This window comes from Pan troglodytes, chromosome 6, assembly GCF_028858775.2.
Source record: "Pan troglodytes isolate AG18354 chromosome 6, NHGRI_mPanTro3-v2.0_pri, whole genome shotgun sequence".
Classification (NCBI taxonomy): domain Eukaryota; kingdom Metazoa; phylum Chordata; class Mammalia; order Primates; family Hominidae; genus Pan; species Pan troglodytes.
The window spans coordinates 101840527-101857159 of record NC_072404.2 but is presented as its reverse complement, the minus strand read 5'-3'; the positions used below and the strand labels follow the sequence as shown (position 1 = coordinate 101857159).

Here is a 16633-nt window from a genome sequence, read left to right as displayed (position 1 = left end):
CCTTCACTCTTGCAAAGGGACTACACGTCAATATTTATACTGACTCTAAATATGCCTTCCATATCTTGCACCACCATGCTGTTATATGGGCTGAAAGAGGTTTCCTCACTATGCAAGGGTCCTCCATCATTAATGCCTCTTTAATAAAAACTCTTCTTAAGGCCGCTTTACTTCCAAAGGAAGCTGGAGTCACACACTGCAAGGGCCACCAAAAGGCGTCAGATCCCATTGCTCTAGGAAATGCTTATGCTGATAAGGTAGCTAAAGAAGCACCTAGCGTTCCAACTTCTGTCCCTCATGGCCAGTTTTTCTCCTTCCCATCAGTCATTCCCACCTACTCCCCCACTGAAACTTCCGCCTATCAATCTCTTCTCACACAAGGCAAATGGTTCTTAGACCAAGGAAAGTATCTCCTTCCAGCCTCACAGGCCCATTCTATTCTGTCATCATTTCATAACCTCTTCCATGTAGGTTACAAGCCACTAGTCCACCTCTTAGAACCTCTCATTTCCTTCCATCGTGGAAACATATCCTCAAGGAAATCACTTCTCAGTGTTCCATCTGCTATTCTACTACCCCTCAGGGATTGTTCAGGCCCCCCACCCTCCCTACACATCAAGCTCGGGGATTTGCCCCTGCCCAGGACTGGCAAATTGACTTTACTCACATGCCCTGAGTCAGGAAACTAAAATACCTCTTGGTCTGGGTAGACACTTTCACTGAATGGGTAGAGGCCTTTCCCACAGGGTCTGAGAAGGCCACCGCAGTCATTTCTTCCCTTCTGTCAGACATAATTCCTTGGGTTGGCCTTCCCACCTCTATACAGTCCAATAACGGACCAGCCTTTATTAATCAAATCACCTGAGCAGTTTTTCAGGCTCTTGGTATTCAGTGGAACCTTCGTACCCCTTACTGTCCTCAATCTTCAGGAAAGGTAGAATGGACTAATGGTCTTTTAAAAACACACCCCACCAAACTCAGCCTCCAACTTTAAAAGGAGGATAGAGCCCAAAAACTCGCCAACCAAGCAAGTAATTATGCTGAACCCCCTTGGGCACTCTCTAATTGGATGTCCTAGGTCCTCCCAAATCTTAGTCCTTTAATATCTGTTTTTCTCCTTCTCTTATTCGGACCTTGTGTCTTCCGTTTAGTTTTTCAATTCATACAGAACCGCATCCAGGCCATCACCAATCGTTCTATACAACAAATGCTCCTTCTAACAACCCCACAATATCGCCCCTTACCACAAAATCTTCCTTCAGCTTAATCTCTCCCACTCTAGGTTCCCATGCCGCCCATAATCCCTCTCAAAGCAGCCCTGAGAAACATAGCCCATTATCTCTCCATACCACCCCCAAAATTTTTGCTGCCCCAACACTTCAACACTATTTTACATTATTTTTCTTATTAATATAAGAAGACAGCAATGTCAGGCCTCTGAGCCCAAGCCATCATATCCCCTGTGACCTGCACATATACATCCAGATGGCCTGAAGTAACTGAAGAATCACAAAAGAAGTGAAAATGGCCTGTTCCTGCCTTAACCGATGACATTCCACCACTGTGATTTGTTCCTGCCCCACCTTAACTGAGCAATTAACGTTGGGAAATTCCTTCTCCTGGCTCAAAACCTCCCCCACTGAGCACCTTGTGACCCCTGCCCCTCCACTACCCACCCAAATCCTATAAAATGGCCCCACCCCATCTCCCTTAGCTGACTCCTTTTTTGGACTCAGCCCGCCTGCACCCAGGTGAAATAAACAGCCTTGTTGCTCACACAAAGCCTGTTTGGTGGACTCTCTTCACAGGGACGCGGGTGACAACAACACAGACACACATGGAGTGGTTTTAAGGAGCAGAGAGTTTAATACGCAAAAAAGAAGGAAGAGGCTCCCCTGTACAGACACAGAGGGAGGGGGCTCCAAGCCGAGAGAATGAAACCCCATGTGCAGTGGAAAAGTGGTTGATTATACTGGGAGGCTGGAGGAGGCGGTGTCTGATTTGCATAGGGCCCAGGGGATTGGGTTGACCAGGTGTATCATTCATGTACCCCGCAAAAAACCTGGCCCTCCCACCTCAGCCCTTTAATATGCAAATGTGGGTTGCCATGATGTTCTGAAAACACATGAATTATCTGGAGGGGGCCATGACACTTGGTACATGTGCTGACAAGAAGAGGGTGGGAGTCGCCATGGTGGCCATGTTGGGTGGACCTAGTTTTTAATGGCCTGCATTTGCATATCAAAGTTTGCTGGCCTGGCTCTTTAAGCTGCCTTTTCTGTTAGAAAAGGAATGGTTTGGAATGGGTGAGGGTTGCTTCTTATTACAAGAAAATTTCCAAAAACCTTTACCCTTTCTAGCTGCCAAAAAACTATTTCTTAATAACTTATGTATTACCATAATTAGGCAGCACCAAAGATCCCTGCAGGTCAGACCACTGCAATTAACATGCAGGCTTTACTGCTGATTATGGTAGCTGCATCCACCTAGCCTCTCATATTGCAACTGCCTGACCTCTGCCACCCCACGAGCCACTTATCCCCACTTATAATCAGCCCATTTCGATTGTAACATCTCCCACTTATTCCCGACGTTGTGGTATATCCTATAGATGAATTCATTCAACATCCATTCCAACACCACCTCTCTTGCCTTCCTATACTCTCTGGAGAGTGAATTACTGAGTCACATGATCTTCACTGCAGTCATTTGTGGCTATGTGACATAGTTCTGGACAGTGAACATAGACAGAAGTCCCTGGGGCGGGCTTCCTTTCTGGGATGAGGGCAAAACGCCTGGAGATACAGCAATTATCTTGCAACTGAGAGACAGGACTAGCTGGATTTCCTAGGCCGACTAAGAATCCCTAAGCCTAGCTGGGAAGGTGACCACATCCACCTTTAAACACGGGGCTTGCAACTTAGCTCACACCCGACCAATCAGAGAGCTCACTAAAATGCTAATTAGGCGAAGACAGGAGGTAAAGAAATAGCCAATCATCTATTGCCTGAGAGCACAGCAGGAGGGACAACGATCGGGATATAAACCCAGGCATTCGAGCTGGCAACAGCAGCCCCATTTGGGTCCCTTCCCTTTGTATGGGAGCTGTTTTCATGCTATTTCACTCTATTAAATCTTGCAACTGCACTCTTCTGGTCCATGTTTGTTACGGCTCGAGCTGAGCTTTTGCTCACCGTCCACCACTGCTGTTTGCCACCACCGCAGACCTGCCGCCGACTCCCATCCCTCTGGATCCTGCAGGGTGTCCGCTGTGCTCCTGATCCAGCGAGGCGCCCATTGCCGCTCCCAATTGGGCTAAAGGCTTGCCATTGTTCCTGCACGGCTAAGTGCCCGGGTTTGTCCTAATTGAGCTGAACACTAGTCACTGGGTTCCATGGTTCTCTTCTGTGACCCACGGCTTCTAATAGAACTATAACACTCACCACATGGCCCAAGATTCCATTCCTTGGAATCCGTGAGGCCAAGAACTCCAGGTCAGAGAACACGAGGCTTGCCACCATCTTGGAAGCGGCCTGCTACCATCTTGGAAGTGGTTCACCACCATCTTGGGAGCTCTGTGAGCAAGGACCCCCCGGTAACATTTTGGCAACCACGAACGGACATCCAAAGTGGTGAGTAATATTGGACCACTTTCACTTGCTATTCTGTCCTATCCTTCCTTAGAATTGGAGGAAAATACCAGGCACTTGTCGGCCAGTTAAAAACGATTAGCGTGGCCACCGGACTTAAGACTCAGGTGTGAGGCTATCTGGGGAAGGGCTTTCTAACAACCCTCAACCCTTCTGGGTTGGGGACTTGCTTTACCTCGAGCCAGCTTCCACTTTCAGTTTTCTTGGGGAAGCCGAGGGCCGACTAGAGGCAGAAAGCTGGTGTCCTGAACTCCCGGCAGTAGCCGGTTGAGATCATGGTGTGGCCAGAAGTCTCTACTCAACAGTCGCCCATGCATGCACCCCTATCTTTCCTTCTGACCCATACCTCCTGGGTCCCAACCACAACTTTCTTCCAAGTGTAGCCCCAAAATTCTCCTTACCTCTGAATATACTTCCTCTGATCCCTGCCTCCTAGGTACTAATGGTTCAGACTTTCATTTCCTCTAGCAAGTTGTATCTCCAAAGGGATCTAAGGAAGCTCTGCGCTGCGTCCTTAGGCACCTAGGCTATAACCCAGGGAGTCTTATCCCTGGTGTCCCTCCCAATTTAGGCATACAGCTCTTGACATGGGCAGTTATGTAGGACCCACTCCCCACCACCCTTGCCAGGGCCCCAAGTTTGTAAATGGCTAAGGGAAAAGAGAGACAGAGGAGAGAGAGAGAAATGGAGGAGAAAGAGAGAGAGACAGAGAGGAGAGAGAGACAGTGAGACAGACAGAAGAGAGACAGAGACAAAGAGGAGAGAGAGAGTCAAAGAGAGAAAGAAAGAGAAAGAAATAGTAAAAAACAGTGTGCCCTATTCCTTTAAAAGCCAGGGTAAATTTAAAACCTGTACTTGATAATTGAAGGTCTTCTCTGTGACCCTATAGCACTCCAATCCACTTTGTGGTCAGTGTAAATAAGAGCATAGGCCGAAAGCACTGAGGCCATTGACAACCCGTAGCTTCCCTATCAAAAATCCTTAACCCAGTAACCCGCAGATGGACCAAATGCATTCAGTCGGTAGCGCAACTGCTTTGCTAAAAGTAGAAAAGTAACTTTTAGAGGAAACCTCATTGTGAGCACACCTCACCTGTTCAGAATTATTCTAATAAAAAAAGCAAAAAGGTAGCTTACTAACTCAAAAATCTTAAAGTATGGGGCTATTCTGTTAGAAAAAGGTAATGTAACTCCAACCACTGATAATTCCCTTAACCTAGCAGATTTCCTAACGGGATTTAAATCTTAATTACCATACAAAGGTCCGACCAGACCTAGGAGGAACTCCCTTCAGGACAGGACGATAGATGGTTCCTCCCAGGTGATTGAGGAAAAAAACCACAATGGGTATTCAGTAATTGATACGGGGACTCTTGTGGAAGCAGAGTTAGAAAAATTGCCTAATAACTGGTCTCCTCAAACGTGTGAGCTGTTTGCACTCAGCCAAGCCTTAAAGTACTTACAGAATCAAAAGACTATCTCAATCCTGATTCAAAAGGTTAGCTACACCCTCTCTGTAATGCATTTGCATAAGAACTTGTTTATGGGAATGCATCTTGATGGGGCAGCTGGATTGTTATAAAATAGGAACCCAGCCCAGCTCTAGGACTCACCCCTGAGCGCAAAGGCAATGTTGGGCATGCTGGTAAAGGACCACTAGAATCCAGCAGCCCAGACCCCTTTCTTTGTGGTCAAGAAAGGCGGGAAAAGGGGTGCAGGACTGCTACATCGGTAAGCATAACTAATCCGATAAACAGAGGTCCATGGGTGGTTACGCACCCTGGAAAGGAACTCACCCCTGAGCACAAAGGCAATGTTGGGCACGCTGGTAAAGGACCACTAGAATCCAGCAGCCTGGACCCCTTTCTTTGTGGTCAAGAGAGGCAGGAAAACAGGTGCAGGACTGCAACATCGGTGAGCGTAACTAATTCGATAAGCAGAGGTCCATGGGTGGTGACGCACCCTGGAAAGAATAAGCATTAGGACCATAGAGGACACTCTAGGACTAAAGCTCATCGGAAAATGACTAGGGTTGCTGGCATCCCTATGTTCTTTTTTCAGATGGGAAACGTTCCCCGCAAGACAAAAACGCCCCTAAGACGTATTCTGGAGAATTGGGACCAATTTGACCCTCAGACACTAAGAAAGAAACGACTTATATTCTTCTGCAGTGCCGCCTGGCACTCCTGAGGGAAGTATAAATTATAACACCATCTTACAGCTAGACCTCTTTTGTAGAAAAGGCAAATGGAGTGAAGTGCCATAAGTACAAACTTTCTTTTCATTAAGAGACAACTCGCAATTATGTAAAAAGTGTGATTTATGCCCTACAGGAAGCCTTCAGAGTCTACCTCCCTATCCCAGCATCCCCCTGACTCCTTCCCCAACTAATAAGGACCCCCCTTCAACCCAAATGGTCCAAAAGGAGATAGACAAAAGGGTAAACAGTGAACCAAAGTGTGCCAATATTCCCCGATTATGACCCCTCCAAGCAGTGGGAGGAAGAGAATTCGGCCCAGCCAGAGTGCATGTGCCTTTTTCTCTCTCAGACTTAAAGCAAATAAAAACAGACCTAGGTAAATTCTCAGATAACCCTGATGGCTATATTGATGTTTTACAAGGGTTAGGACAATTCTTTGATCTGACATGGAGAGATATAATGTCACTGCTAAATCAGACACTAACCCCAAATGAGAGAAGTGCCACCATAACTGCAGCCCAAGAGTTTGGCGATCTCTGGTATCTCAGTCAGGTCAATGATAGGATGACAACAGAGGAAAGAGAATGATTCCCCACAGGCCAGCAGGCAGTTCCCAGTCTAGACCCTCATTGGGATACAGAATCAGAACATGGAGATTGGTGCTGCAGACATTTGCTAACTTGTGTGCTAGAAGGACTAAGGAAAACTAGGAAGAAGCCTATGAATTACTCAATGATGTCCACTATAACACAAGGAAGGGAAGAAAATCCTACTGCCTTTCTGGAGAGACTAAGGGAGGCATTGAGGAAGCGTGCCTCTCTGTCACCTGACTTTACTGAAGGCCAACTAATCTTAAAGCATAAGTTTATCACTCAGTCAGCTGCAGACATTAGAAAAAACTTCAAAAGTCTGCCGTAGGCCCGGAGCAAAACTTAGAAACCCTATTGAACTTGGCTACCTCGGTTTTTTATAATAGAGATCAGGAGGAGCAGGCGGAACAGGACAAACGGGATAAAAAAAAAAGGCCACCGCTTTAGTCATGACCCTCAGGCAAGTGGACTTTGGAGGCTCTGGAAAAGGGAAAAGCTGGGCAAATTGAATGCCTAATAGGGCTTGCTTCCAGTGCAGTCTACAAGGACACTTGAAAAAAGATTGTCCAAGTAGAAGTAAGCCGCCCCCTAGTCCATGCCCCTTATTTCAAGGCAATCACTGGAAGGCCCACTGCCCCAGGGGACAAAGGTCCTCTGAGTCAGAAGCCACTAACCAGATGATCCAGCAGCAGGACTGAGGGTGCCTGGGGCAAGCGCCATCCCATGCCATCACCCTCACAGAGCCCTGGGTATGCTTGACCATTGAGGGCCAGGAGGTTGTCTCCTGGACACTGGTGCGGTCTTCTTAGTCTTACTCTTCTGTCCCGGACAACTGTCCTCCAGATCTGTCACTATCTGAGGGGGTCCTAAGACAGGCAGTCACTAGATACTTCTCCCAGCCACTAAGTTATGACTGGGGAGCTTTATTCTTTTCACATGCTTTTCTAATTATGCCTGAAAGCCCCACTACCTTGTTAGGGAGAGACATTCTAGCAAAAGCAGGGGCCATTATACACCTGAACATAGGAGAAGGAACACCCGTTTGTTGTCCCCTGCTTGAGGAAGGAATTAATCCTGAAGTCTGGGCAACAGAAGGACAATATGGACGAGCAAAGAATGCCCGTCCTGTTCAAGTTAAACTAAAGGATTCCACCTCCTTTCCCTACCAAAGGCAGTACCCCCTCAGACCCAAGGCCCAACAAGGACTCCAAAAGATTGTTAAGGACCTAAAAGCCCAAGGCCTAGTAAAACCATGCAGTAACCCCTGCAGTACTCCAATTTTAGGAGATTACAGAAACCCAACAGACAGTGGAGGTTAGTGCAAGATCTCAGGATTATCAATGAGGCTGTTGTTCCTCTATAGCCAGCTGTACCTAGCCCTTATACTCTGCTTTCCCAAATACCAGAGGAAACAGAGTGGTTTACAGTCCTGGACCTTCAGGATGCCTTCTTCTGCATCCCTGTACATCCTGACTCTCAATTCTTGTTTGCCTTTGAAGATACTTCAAACCCAACATCTCAACTCACCTGGACTATTTTACCCCAAGGGTTCAGGGATAGTCCCCATCTATTTGGCCAGGCGTTAGCCCAAGACTTGAGCCAATCCTCATACCTGGACACTCTTGTCCTTCGGTAGGTGGATGATTTACTTTTGGCCGCCCATTCAGAAACCTTGTGCCATCAAGCCACCCAAGCGCTCTTCAATTTCCTCGCTACCTGTGGCTACATGGTTTCCAAACCAAAGGCTCAACTCTGCTCACGGCAGGTTACTTAGGGCTAAAATTATCCAAAGGCACCAGGGACCTCAGTGAGGAACACATCCAGCCTATACTGGCTTATCCTCATCCCAAAACCCTAAAGCAACTAAGGGGATTCCTTGGCGTAATAGGTTTCTGCCGAATATGGATTCCCAGGTATGGCGAAATAGCCAGGTCATTAAATACACTAATTAAGGAAACTCAGAAAGCCAATACCCATTTAGTAAGATGGACAACTGAAGTAGAAGTGGCTTTCCAGGCCCTAACACAAGCCCCAGTGTTAAGTTTGCCAACAGGGCAAGACTTTTCTTCATATGTCACAGAAAAAACAGGAATAGCTCTAGGAGTCCTTACACAGATCCGAGGGATGAGCTTGCAACCTGTGGCATACCTGACTAAGGAAATTTATGTAGTGGCAAAGGGTTGACCTCATTGTTTATGGGTAGTGGTGGCAGTAGCAGTCTTAGCATCTGAAGCAGTTAAAATAATACAGGGAAGAGATCTTACTGTGTGGACATCTCATGATGTGAATGGCATACTCACTGTTAAAAGAGACTTGTGGCTGTCAGACAACTGTTTACTTAAATGTCAGGCTCTATTACTTGAAGGGCCAGTGCTGCGACTGTGCACTTGTGCAACTCTTAACCCAGCCACATTTCTTCCAGACAATGAAGAAAAGATAGAACATAACTGTCAACAAGTAATTTCTCAAACCTATGCCACTCGAGGGGACCTTTTAGAGGTTCCTTTGACTGATCCCGACCTCAACTTGTATACTGATGGAAGTTCCTTTGTAGAAAAAGGACTTTGAAAAGTGGGGTATGCAGTGGTCAGCAATAATGGAATACTTGAAAGTAATCCCCTCACTCCAGGAACTAGTGCTCAGCTAGCAGAACTAATAGCCCTCACTCGGGCACTAGAATTAGGAGAAGAAAAAAGGGCAAATATATATACAGACTCTAAATATGCTTACCTAGTCCTCCATGCCCATGCAGCAATATGGAAACAAAGGGAATTCCTAACTTCTGAGGGAACACCTATCAAACATCAGGAAGCCATTAGGAAATTATTATTGGCTGTACAGAAACCTAAAGAGGTGGCAGTCTTACACTGCCGGGGTCATCAGAAAGGAAAGGAAAGGGAAATAGAAGAGAACTGCCAAGCAGATACTGAAGCCAAAAGAGCTGCAAGGCAGGACCCTCCATTAGAAATGCTTATAAAACAACCCCTAGTATAGGGTAATCCCCTCCGGGAAACCAAGCCCCAGTACTCAGCAGGAGAAACAGAATGGGGAACCTCACGAGGACAGTTTTCTCCCCTCGGGATGGCTAGCCACTGAAGAAGGGAAAATACTTTTGCCTGCAACTAACCAATGGAAATTACTTAAAACCCTTCATCAAACCTTTCACTTAGGCATCGATAGCACCCATCAGATGGCCAAATCACTATTTACTGGACCAGGCCTTTTCAAAACTATTAAGCAGATAGTCAGGGCCTGTGAAGTGTGCCAGAGAAATAATCCCCTGCCTTATCGCCAAGCTCCTTCAGGAGAACAAAGAACAGGCCATTACCCTGGAGAAGACTGGCAACTGATTTTACCCACAAGCCCAAATCTCAGGGATTTCAGTATCTACTAGTCTGGGTAGATACTTTCACGGGTTGGGCAGAGGCCTTCCCCTGTAGGACAGAAAAGGCCCAAGAGGTAATAAAGGCACTAGTTCATGAAATAATTCCCAGATTCGGACTTCCCCGAGGCTTACAGAGTGACAATAGCCCTGCTTTCAAGGCCACAGTAACCCAGGGAGTATCCCAGGCGTTAGGTATACAATATCACTTACACTGCGCCTGAAGGCCACAGTCCTCAGGGAAGGTCGAGAAAATGAATGAAACACTCAAAGGACATCTAAAAAAGCAAACCCAGGAAACCCACCTCACATGGCCTGCTCTGTTGCCTATAGCCTTAAAAAGAATCTGCAACTTTCCCCAAAAAGCAGGACTTAGCCCATACGAAATGCTGTATGGAAGGCCCTTCATAACCAATGACCTTGTGCTTGACCAAGACAGCCAACTTAGTTGCAGACATCACCTCCTTAGCCAAATATCAACAAGTTCTTAAAACATTACAAGGAACCTATCCCTGAGAAGAGGGAAAAGAACTATTCCACCCTTGTGACATGGTATTAGTCAAGTCCCTTCCCTCTAATTCCCCATCCCTAGATACATCCTGGGAAGGACCCTACCCAGTCATTTTATCTACCCCAACTGCGGTTAAAGTGGCTGGAGTGGAGTCTTGGATACATCACACTCGAGTCAAACCCTGGATACTGCCAAAGGAACCTGAAAATCCAGGAGACAACGCTAGCTATTCCTGTGAACCTCTAGAGGATTTGCGCCTGCTCTTCAAACAACAACCAGGAGGAAAGTAACTAAAATCATAAATACCCATGGCCCTCCCTTATCATATTTTTCTCTTTACTGTTCTTTTACCCTCTTTCACTCTCACTGCACCCCCTCCATGCCGCTGTATGACCAGTAGCTCCCCTTACCAAGAGTTTCTATGGAGAATGCAGCGTCCCGGAAATATTGATGCCCCATCATATAGGAGTTTTTCTAAGGGAACCCCCACCTTCACTGCCCACACCCATATGCCCCGCAACTGCTATCACTCTGCCACTCTTTGCATGCATGCAAATACTCATTATTGGACAGGAAAAATGATTAATCCTAGTTGTCCTGGAGGACTTGGAGTCACTGTCTGTTGGACTTACTTCACCCATACTGGTATGTCTGATGGGGGTGGAGTTCAAGATCAGGCAAGAGAAAAACATGTAAAAGAAGTAATCTCCCAACTCACCCGGGTACATAGCACCTCTAGCCCCTACAAAGGACTAGATCTCTCAAAACTACATGAAACCCTCCGTACCCATACTCGCCTGGTAAGCCTATTTAATACCACCCTCACTGGGCTCCATGAGGTCTCGGCCCAAAACCCTACTAACTGTTGGATATGCCTCCCCCTGAACTTCAGGCCATATGTTTCAATCCCTGTACCTGAACAATGGAACAACTTCAGCACAGAAATAAACACCACTTCCGTTTTAGTAGGACCTCTTGTTTCCAATCTGGAAATAACCCATACCTCAAACCTCACCTGTGTAAAATTTAGCAATACTACAGACACAACCAACTCCCAATGCATCAGGTGGGTAACTCCTCCCACACAAATAGTCTGCCTACCCTCAGGAATATTTTTTGTCTGTGGTACCTCAGCCTATCGTTGTTTGAGTGGCTCTTCAGAATCTATGTGCTTCCTCTCATTCTTAGTGCCCCCTATGACCATCTACACTGAACAAGATTTATACAATTATGTCGTATCTAAGCCCCGCAACAAAAGAGTGCCCATTCTTCCTTTTGTTATAGGAGCAGGAGTGCTAGGTGCACTAGGTACTGGCATTGGCGGTATCACAACCTCTACTCAGTTCTACTACAAACTATCTCAAGAACTAAATGGGGACATGGAACGGGTCGCCGACTCCCTGGTCACCTTGCAAGATCAACTTAACTCCCTAGCAGCAGTAGTCCTTCAAAATCGAAGAGCTTTAGACTTGCTAACCGCTGAAAGAGGGGGAACCTGTTTATTTTTAGGGGAAGAATGCTGTTATTATGTTAATCAATCCGGAATCGTCACTGAGAAAGTTAAAGAAATTCGAGATCGAATACAACGTAGAGCAGAGGAGCTTCGAAACACTGGACCCTGGGGCCTCCTCAGCCAATGGATGCCCTGGATTCTCCCCTTCTTAGGACCTCTAGCAGCTATAATATTGCTACTCCTCTTTGGACCCTGTATCTTTAACCTCCTTGTTAACTTTGTCTCTTCCAGAATTGAAGCTGTAAAACTACAAATGGAGCCCAAGATGCAGTCCAAGACTAAGATCTACCGCAGACCCCTGGACCGGCCTGCTAGCCCACGATCTGATGTTAATGACATCAAAGGCACCCCTCCCGAGGAAATCTTAACTGCACAACCTCTACTACGCCCCAATTCAGCAGGAAGCAGTTAGAGCGGTCGTCGGCCAACCTCCCCAACAGCACTTAGGTTTTCCTGTTGAGATGGGGGACTGAGAGACAGGACTAGCTGGATTTCCTAGGCTGACTAAGAATCCCTAAGCCTAGCTGGGAAGGTGACCACATCCACCTTTAAACACGGGGCTTGCAACTTAGCTCACACCTGACCAATCAGAGAGCTCACTAAAATGCTAATTAGGCAAAAACAGGAGGTAAAGAAATAGCCAATCATCTATTGCCTGAGAGCACAGCAGGAGGGACAATGATCGGGATATAAACCCAGGTCTTCGAGCTGGCAACGGCAACCCCCTTTGGGTCCCCTCCCTTTGTATGGGAGCTCTGTTTTCATGCTATTTCACTCTATTAAATCTTGCAATTGCACTCTTCTGGTCCATGTTTCTCACGGCTTGAGCTGAGCTTTCGCTTGCCATCCACCACTGCTGTTTGCCGCCACTGCAGACCCGCCGCTGACTCCCATCCCTCTGGATCATGCAGGGTGTCCGCTGTGCTCCTGATCCAGCGAGGCACCCATTGCCGCTCCCAATCGGGCTAAAGGCTTGCCCTTGTTCCTGCATGGCTAAGTGCCTGGGTTCATCCTAATTGAGCTGAACACTAGTCACTGGGTTCCATGGTTCTCTTCTGTGACCCACAGCTTCTAATAGAGCTATAACACTCACCGCATGGCCCAAGGTTCCATTCCTTGAATCCATGAGGCCAAGAACCCCAGGTCAGAGAACACGAGGCTTGCCACCATCTTGGGAGCTCTGTGAGCAAGGACCCCCAAGTAACACAACCATGAGGGTGCAAATGTATGGGCCACTAATGGTAGAGCAAGAAAACAGAAGGGCCCTGGTTCCTTGAAGGCATCAGTAAGCTGAAATGCCTGCCCTGGATGTCCTATTCCTAGGCGTTTTTCTGCCTGAAGCAGATTAAACCCTTTGTTCACTTCTCCAAGTAGGGCTTCTATTACAGCCCAAATCAATCCCCACCCCAGATGACATCAACCTATTAATACTTTTCAAAGTCTTCCTGTCCTTAAACTTCTAGCTTCCCCAAAACCCCACAGAAGATCAGCAGTCTGCTCTCCTAAGGGAGCCTGGGCCTGACTGGCATAGCTCTCCCTTACAATAGTAAGCAATTAATTCAGCTTTGCGACTTGATCAGTCCAAAGTGGCTGCCAGTTTGAAAATCTCAGAAAGGTACCATATGTACTAAGAGAAGCCCTGACATGAGGCCCTAAGCCAAAAGTTGGCCCACACCCTTCCTCTTCCAAATTTAGGATGGGCACTGTAAGGATAAATATGAATTTAAAATAATAAGTTTAATTCCACCTGTTGAAAATGAGGCAAGAAATTTTCCTCCCCTCCCTCTATGTCAGGTTATTACTTGAGAAAACTTGTATGCACTTTCTCAGTCTCTTTGAAATATATATATGTATATAATTTTTTTTTTTTATTTTGAAACGGAGTTTTGTTCTTGTTTCCAGGCTGGAGTGCAATGGTGCAATCTCGGCTCAACCTCCGCCTCCGGGTTCAAGTGATTCTCCTGCCTCAACCTCCCTGGTAGCTAGGATTACAGGCATGTGTCACCATGCCTGGCTAATTTTTTTGTATTTTTAGTAGAGACGGGTTTCATCATGTTGGCCAGGCTGGTTTCGAACTCCTGACCTCAGGTGATCCACCTGCCTTGGCCTCCCAAAGTGCTGGGATTAAAAGCATGGGCCATCATGCCCAGCCTGAAATATATATACAGATATATATATTTAAAAACTGAATCAGCCTTTTGTCAGCTTTATGACCTAGGAATGTCTTTCTCAAGGATCTGGGAAATGTAAACATTACCAGATAGCATACCTATCTTCCAGTTTCTGTGGGAGGGTAACAGCCTAATCTTAATGAGTACCTTGCACCAAGCTATAAAAGTAACTCCTGTTTCCACACTCCCCCACCCCCGAAAAGTTGATATCTTAGATAACACAAGTGGTCACATCAATTATCAGGTAAAGTTAGGATGAACTGTGTGACCAGTGGTGCTGTCAAGTTCTCTTAGTTGAGGACTATTTATCTCAAAAACATACATGTAATGGGCTGTACCTGCTTGGCTGTACAAAATGGTGAAATTTCCTTCTGTCTTTGTGATCTCTTAGCAAAGTGCCTGTGATGTGCATCACATTCTCATTTAATTTTTATTCAATAATAAAGCTTATCTTTCTCTACTGCCTTCATGGAGAGGATTTCTGGGTTGAGAGAAGATTTTGTTTTTTAAATTATATTTCCCCAACAGCACCTTCACCCTTTATTCTAAAACTGCTGGCTGGGTGTGGTGGCTTATGCCTGTAATCACAACCCTTTGGGAGGCCAAGGTGGGAGGACTGCTTGAGGCCAGGAGTTTGAGAACTAGCCTAAGCAATATAGTGAGACCCCATCTCTTAAAAAAAAAATAGCTGGGCATGGTAGTGCACAACTGTGGTCCCAGCTACTCAGGAGGCTGAGGTAGGAGGATCACTTGAGCCTGGGAGGTGGAGGCTGCAGTGAGCAGTGATCACAACAGTGCACTCCAGCCAGGTGACAGTGCAAGAACCTGTTTCAAAAAAAAAAATAAAATTGCTGTCTTTTTCACTCACACCTTCACTATTCATGGGGAGAAGTGTGTAAGGTATAACAGTCTTTTTGTAATAAACCTCCCCACTTCCACTCTTCTGCTAACCAGAAGTAGAGATGATGTCATAAGAAGTTGAGGTTAAGGTTGTAGCTTTTCTTTTTTCTTTTTTTTGAGACCGAGTCTCACTCTGTCGGCCCAGACTGGAGTACAATGGTGCGATCTTGGCTCACTGCAACCTCCCCGCTGCCCAGGTTCAAGTGATTCTCCTGCCTCAGCCTCCTGAGTAACTGGGATTACAGGGACGTGCCACCACGCCGGGCTAATTTTTGTATTTTTAGTAGAGACGAGGTTTCACCATGTTGACCAGGCTGGTCTTGAACTCCAGGCCTCAGGTGATCTGCCCACCTCGGCTTCCCAAGGTGGGGGATTACAGGCATGAGCCACCATGCCTGGCAGATTGTAGCTTTTTTGTTTACAGTTTGGTAATTACTTCATGCCAGTCTGTCATGTTTAATAAACAACACAGGTTAGTGATTGCTTTTTTTCTTTTTTTTTTGAGATGGAGTTTCCCTCTTGTCACCCAGGCTAGAGTGCAATGGCGTGATCTTGGCTCACTGCAACCTCCACCTCCCAGATTCAAGTAATTCTCCTGCCTCAGCCTCCGGAGTAGCTGGGATTACAGGCAGCGGCCACCACAGCCAGCTAATTTTTGTATTTTTAGTAGAGATGGGGTTTCACCATGTTGGCCAGGCTGGTCTCAAACTCCTGACCTCAGGTGATCCACCCGCCTCGGCCTCCCAAAGTGCCAGGATTACAGGCATGAGCCACTGCACCCAGCCAATTGCCTCTTCTTCAACAGAAAAGAAAGAAAATGAAACTATGTAAGTTCAGCTACGTGCAGGGATGCTTTAGAAATAACATTTAGATTTTTAATTTGTATTAGATTCTTTGGACTGAGTACTGTATTTCTCACAGTAGCATTTACCCAATTTCTTTCGGATCCTACGTATGGCAGTTCAGCAGTGACATTTCCATGGTATTTTCTTAACTTCTTTAGGCCTCATTTTTCCTATCTGTAGAATGAGGGAGTTAGATTAGATGGTCTCTAAATCCGTACGACTACAAAGAATATGAATCTTTGAAAAATTGTTTTCTTTATCTGGATCACAAGCCACTATCAATCTATGAGAATCTGCACTGGAGTTGAAGAAACAAGCTTTATTCACAAAATCAAATTTTATTTGCCTAGAAATGTTCGGCTTACAAAACCTGAAATGAACTCTTTGGAAGCTCCTCTATGGCATTATTCTGATGCTCAGGGCATCAACATGCTGGGACACTCCCTTGCCTAACCTCTGTGCCCAGGGGCCCTGCCTGAGGACGCTGGCAGGATTCTCTAGCTTGCTCTGAAAAACGATGCCTTTGCTGAAGCCACTCTTCTGGTTGTCCTTTTATGGCCTGTCCCCATTTCAGTGATTCCCCTGCAAGCTGAAGCATGCAGCAGTTAGACCAGTTTTTCCATTCTTAATGCCCAAGGCCCTTTCCTAGGCTTTCATAATGCAAGACACAAGGACAGATGATTATTATTTCTAGGCTTCGGATATTTGTGCAGAGGACTAGAGTTGAGAAAGGGAGCCTTGACTGTGGTAGGCCTGAATGTGTTCTAAGTTTGGACATGACCTCAGAGTGAGCACTGAGGCTGGCCCACAGGCCAGAAACCCACAAAAACATGGCTGCCCATCTTGCCCACCTGCCTAACAGTTTGTCCCAT

The 16633-nt window shown here is 46.3% G+C and overlaps 1 protein-coding gene and 1 long non-coding RNA gene across 3 annotated transcripts in view; one reads left to right on the top strand and one right to left on the bottom strand.

Annotated features, from left to right (window-relative positions):
• LOC134810467 (uncharacterized) overlaps positions 1 to 16633 on the bottom strand; it is a 30073-nt gene that overhangs the window by 10362 nt on the left and 3078 nt on the right. The gene's annotated exons all lie outside the window — the stretch shown is intronic.
• Positions 3070 to 12642, top strand: ERVW-1 (endogenous retrovirus group W member 1, envelope). 2 transcript variants are annotated; one of them, NM_001304539.2, is given in 2 exon segments: positions 3070 to 3632; positions 10414 to 12642. In NM_001304539.2, a coding segment is annotated over 1 exon segment (1617 nt). In that variant the 5' UTR covers positions 3070 to 3632; positions 10414 to 10640; the 3' UTR covers positions 12258 to 12642.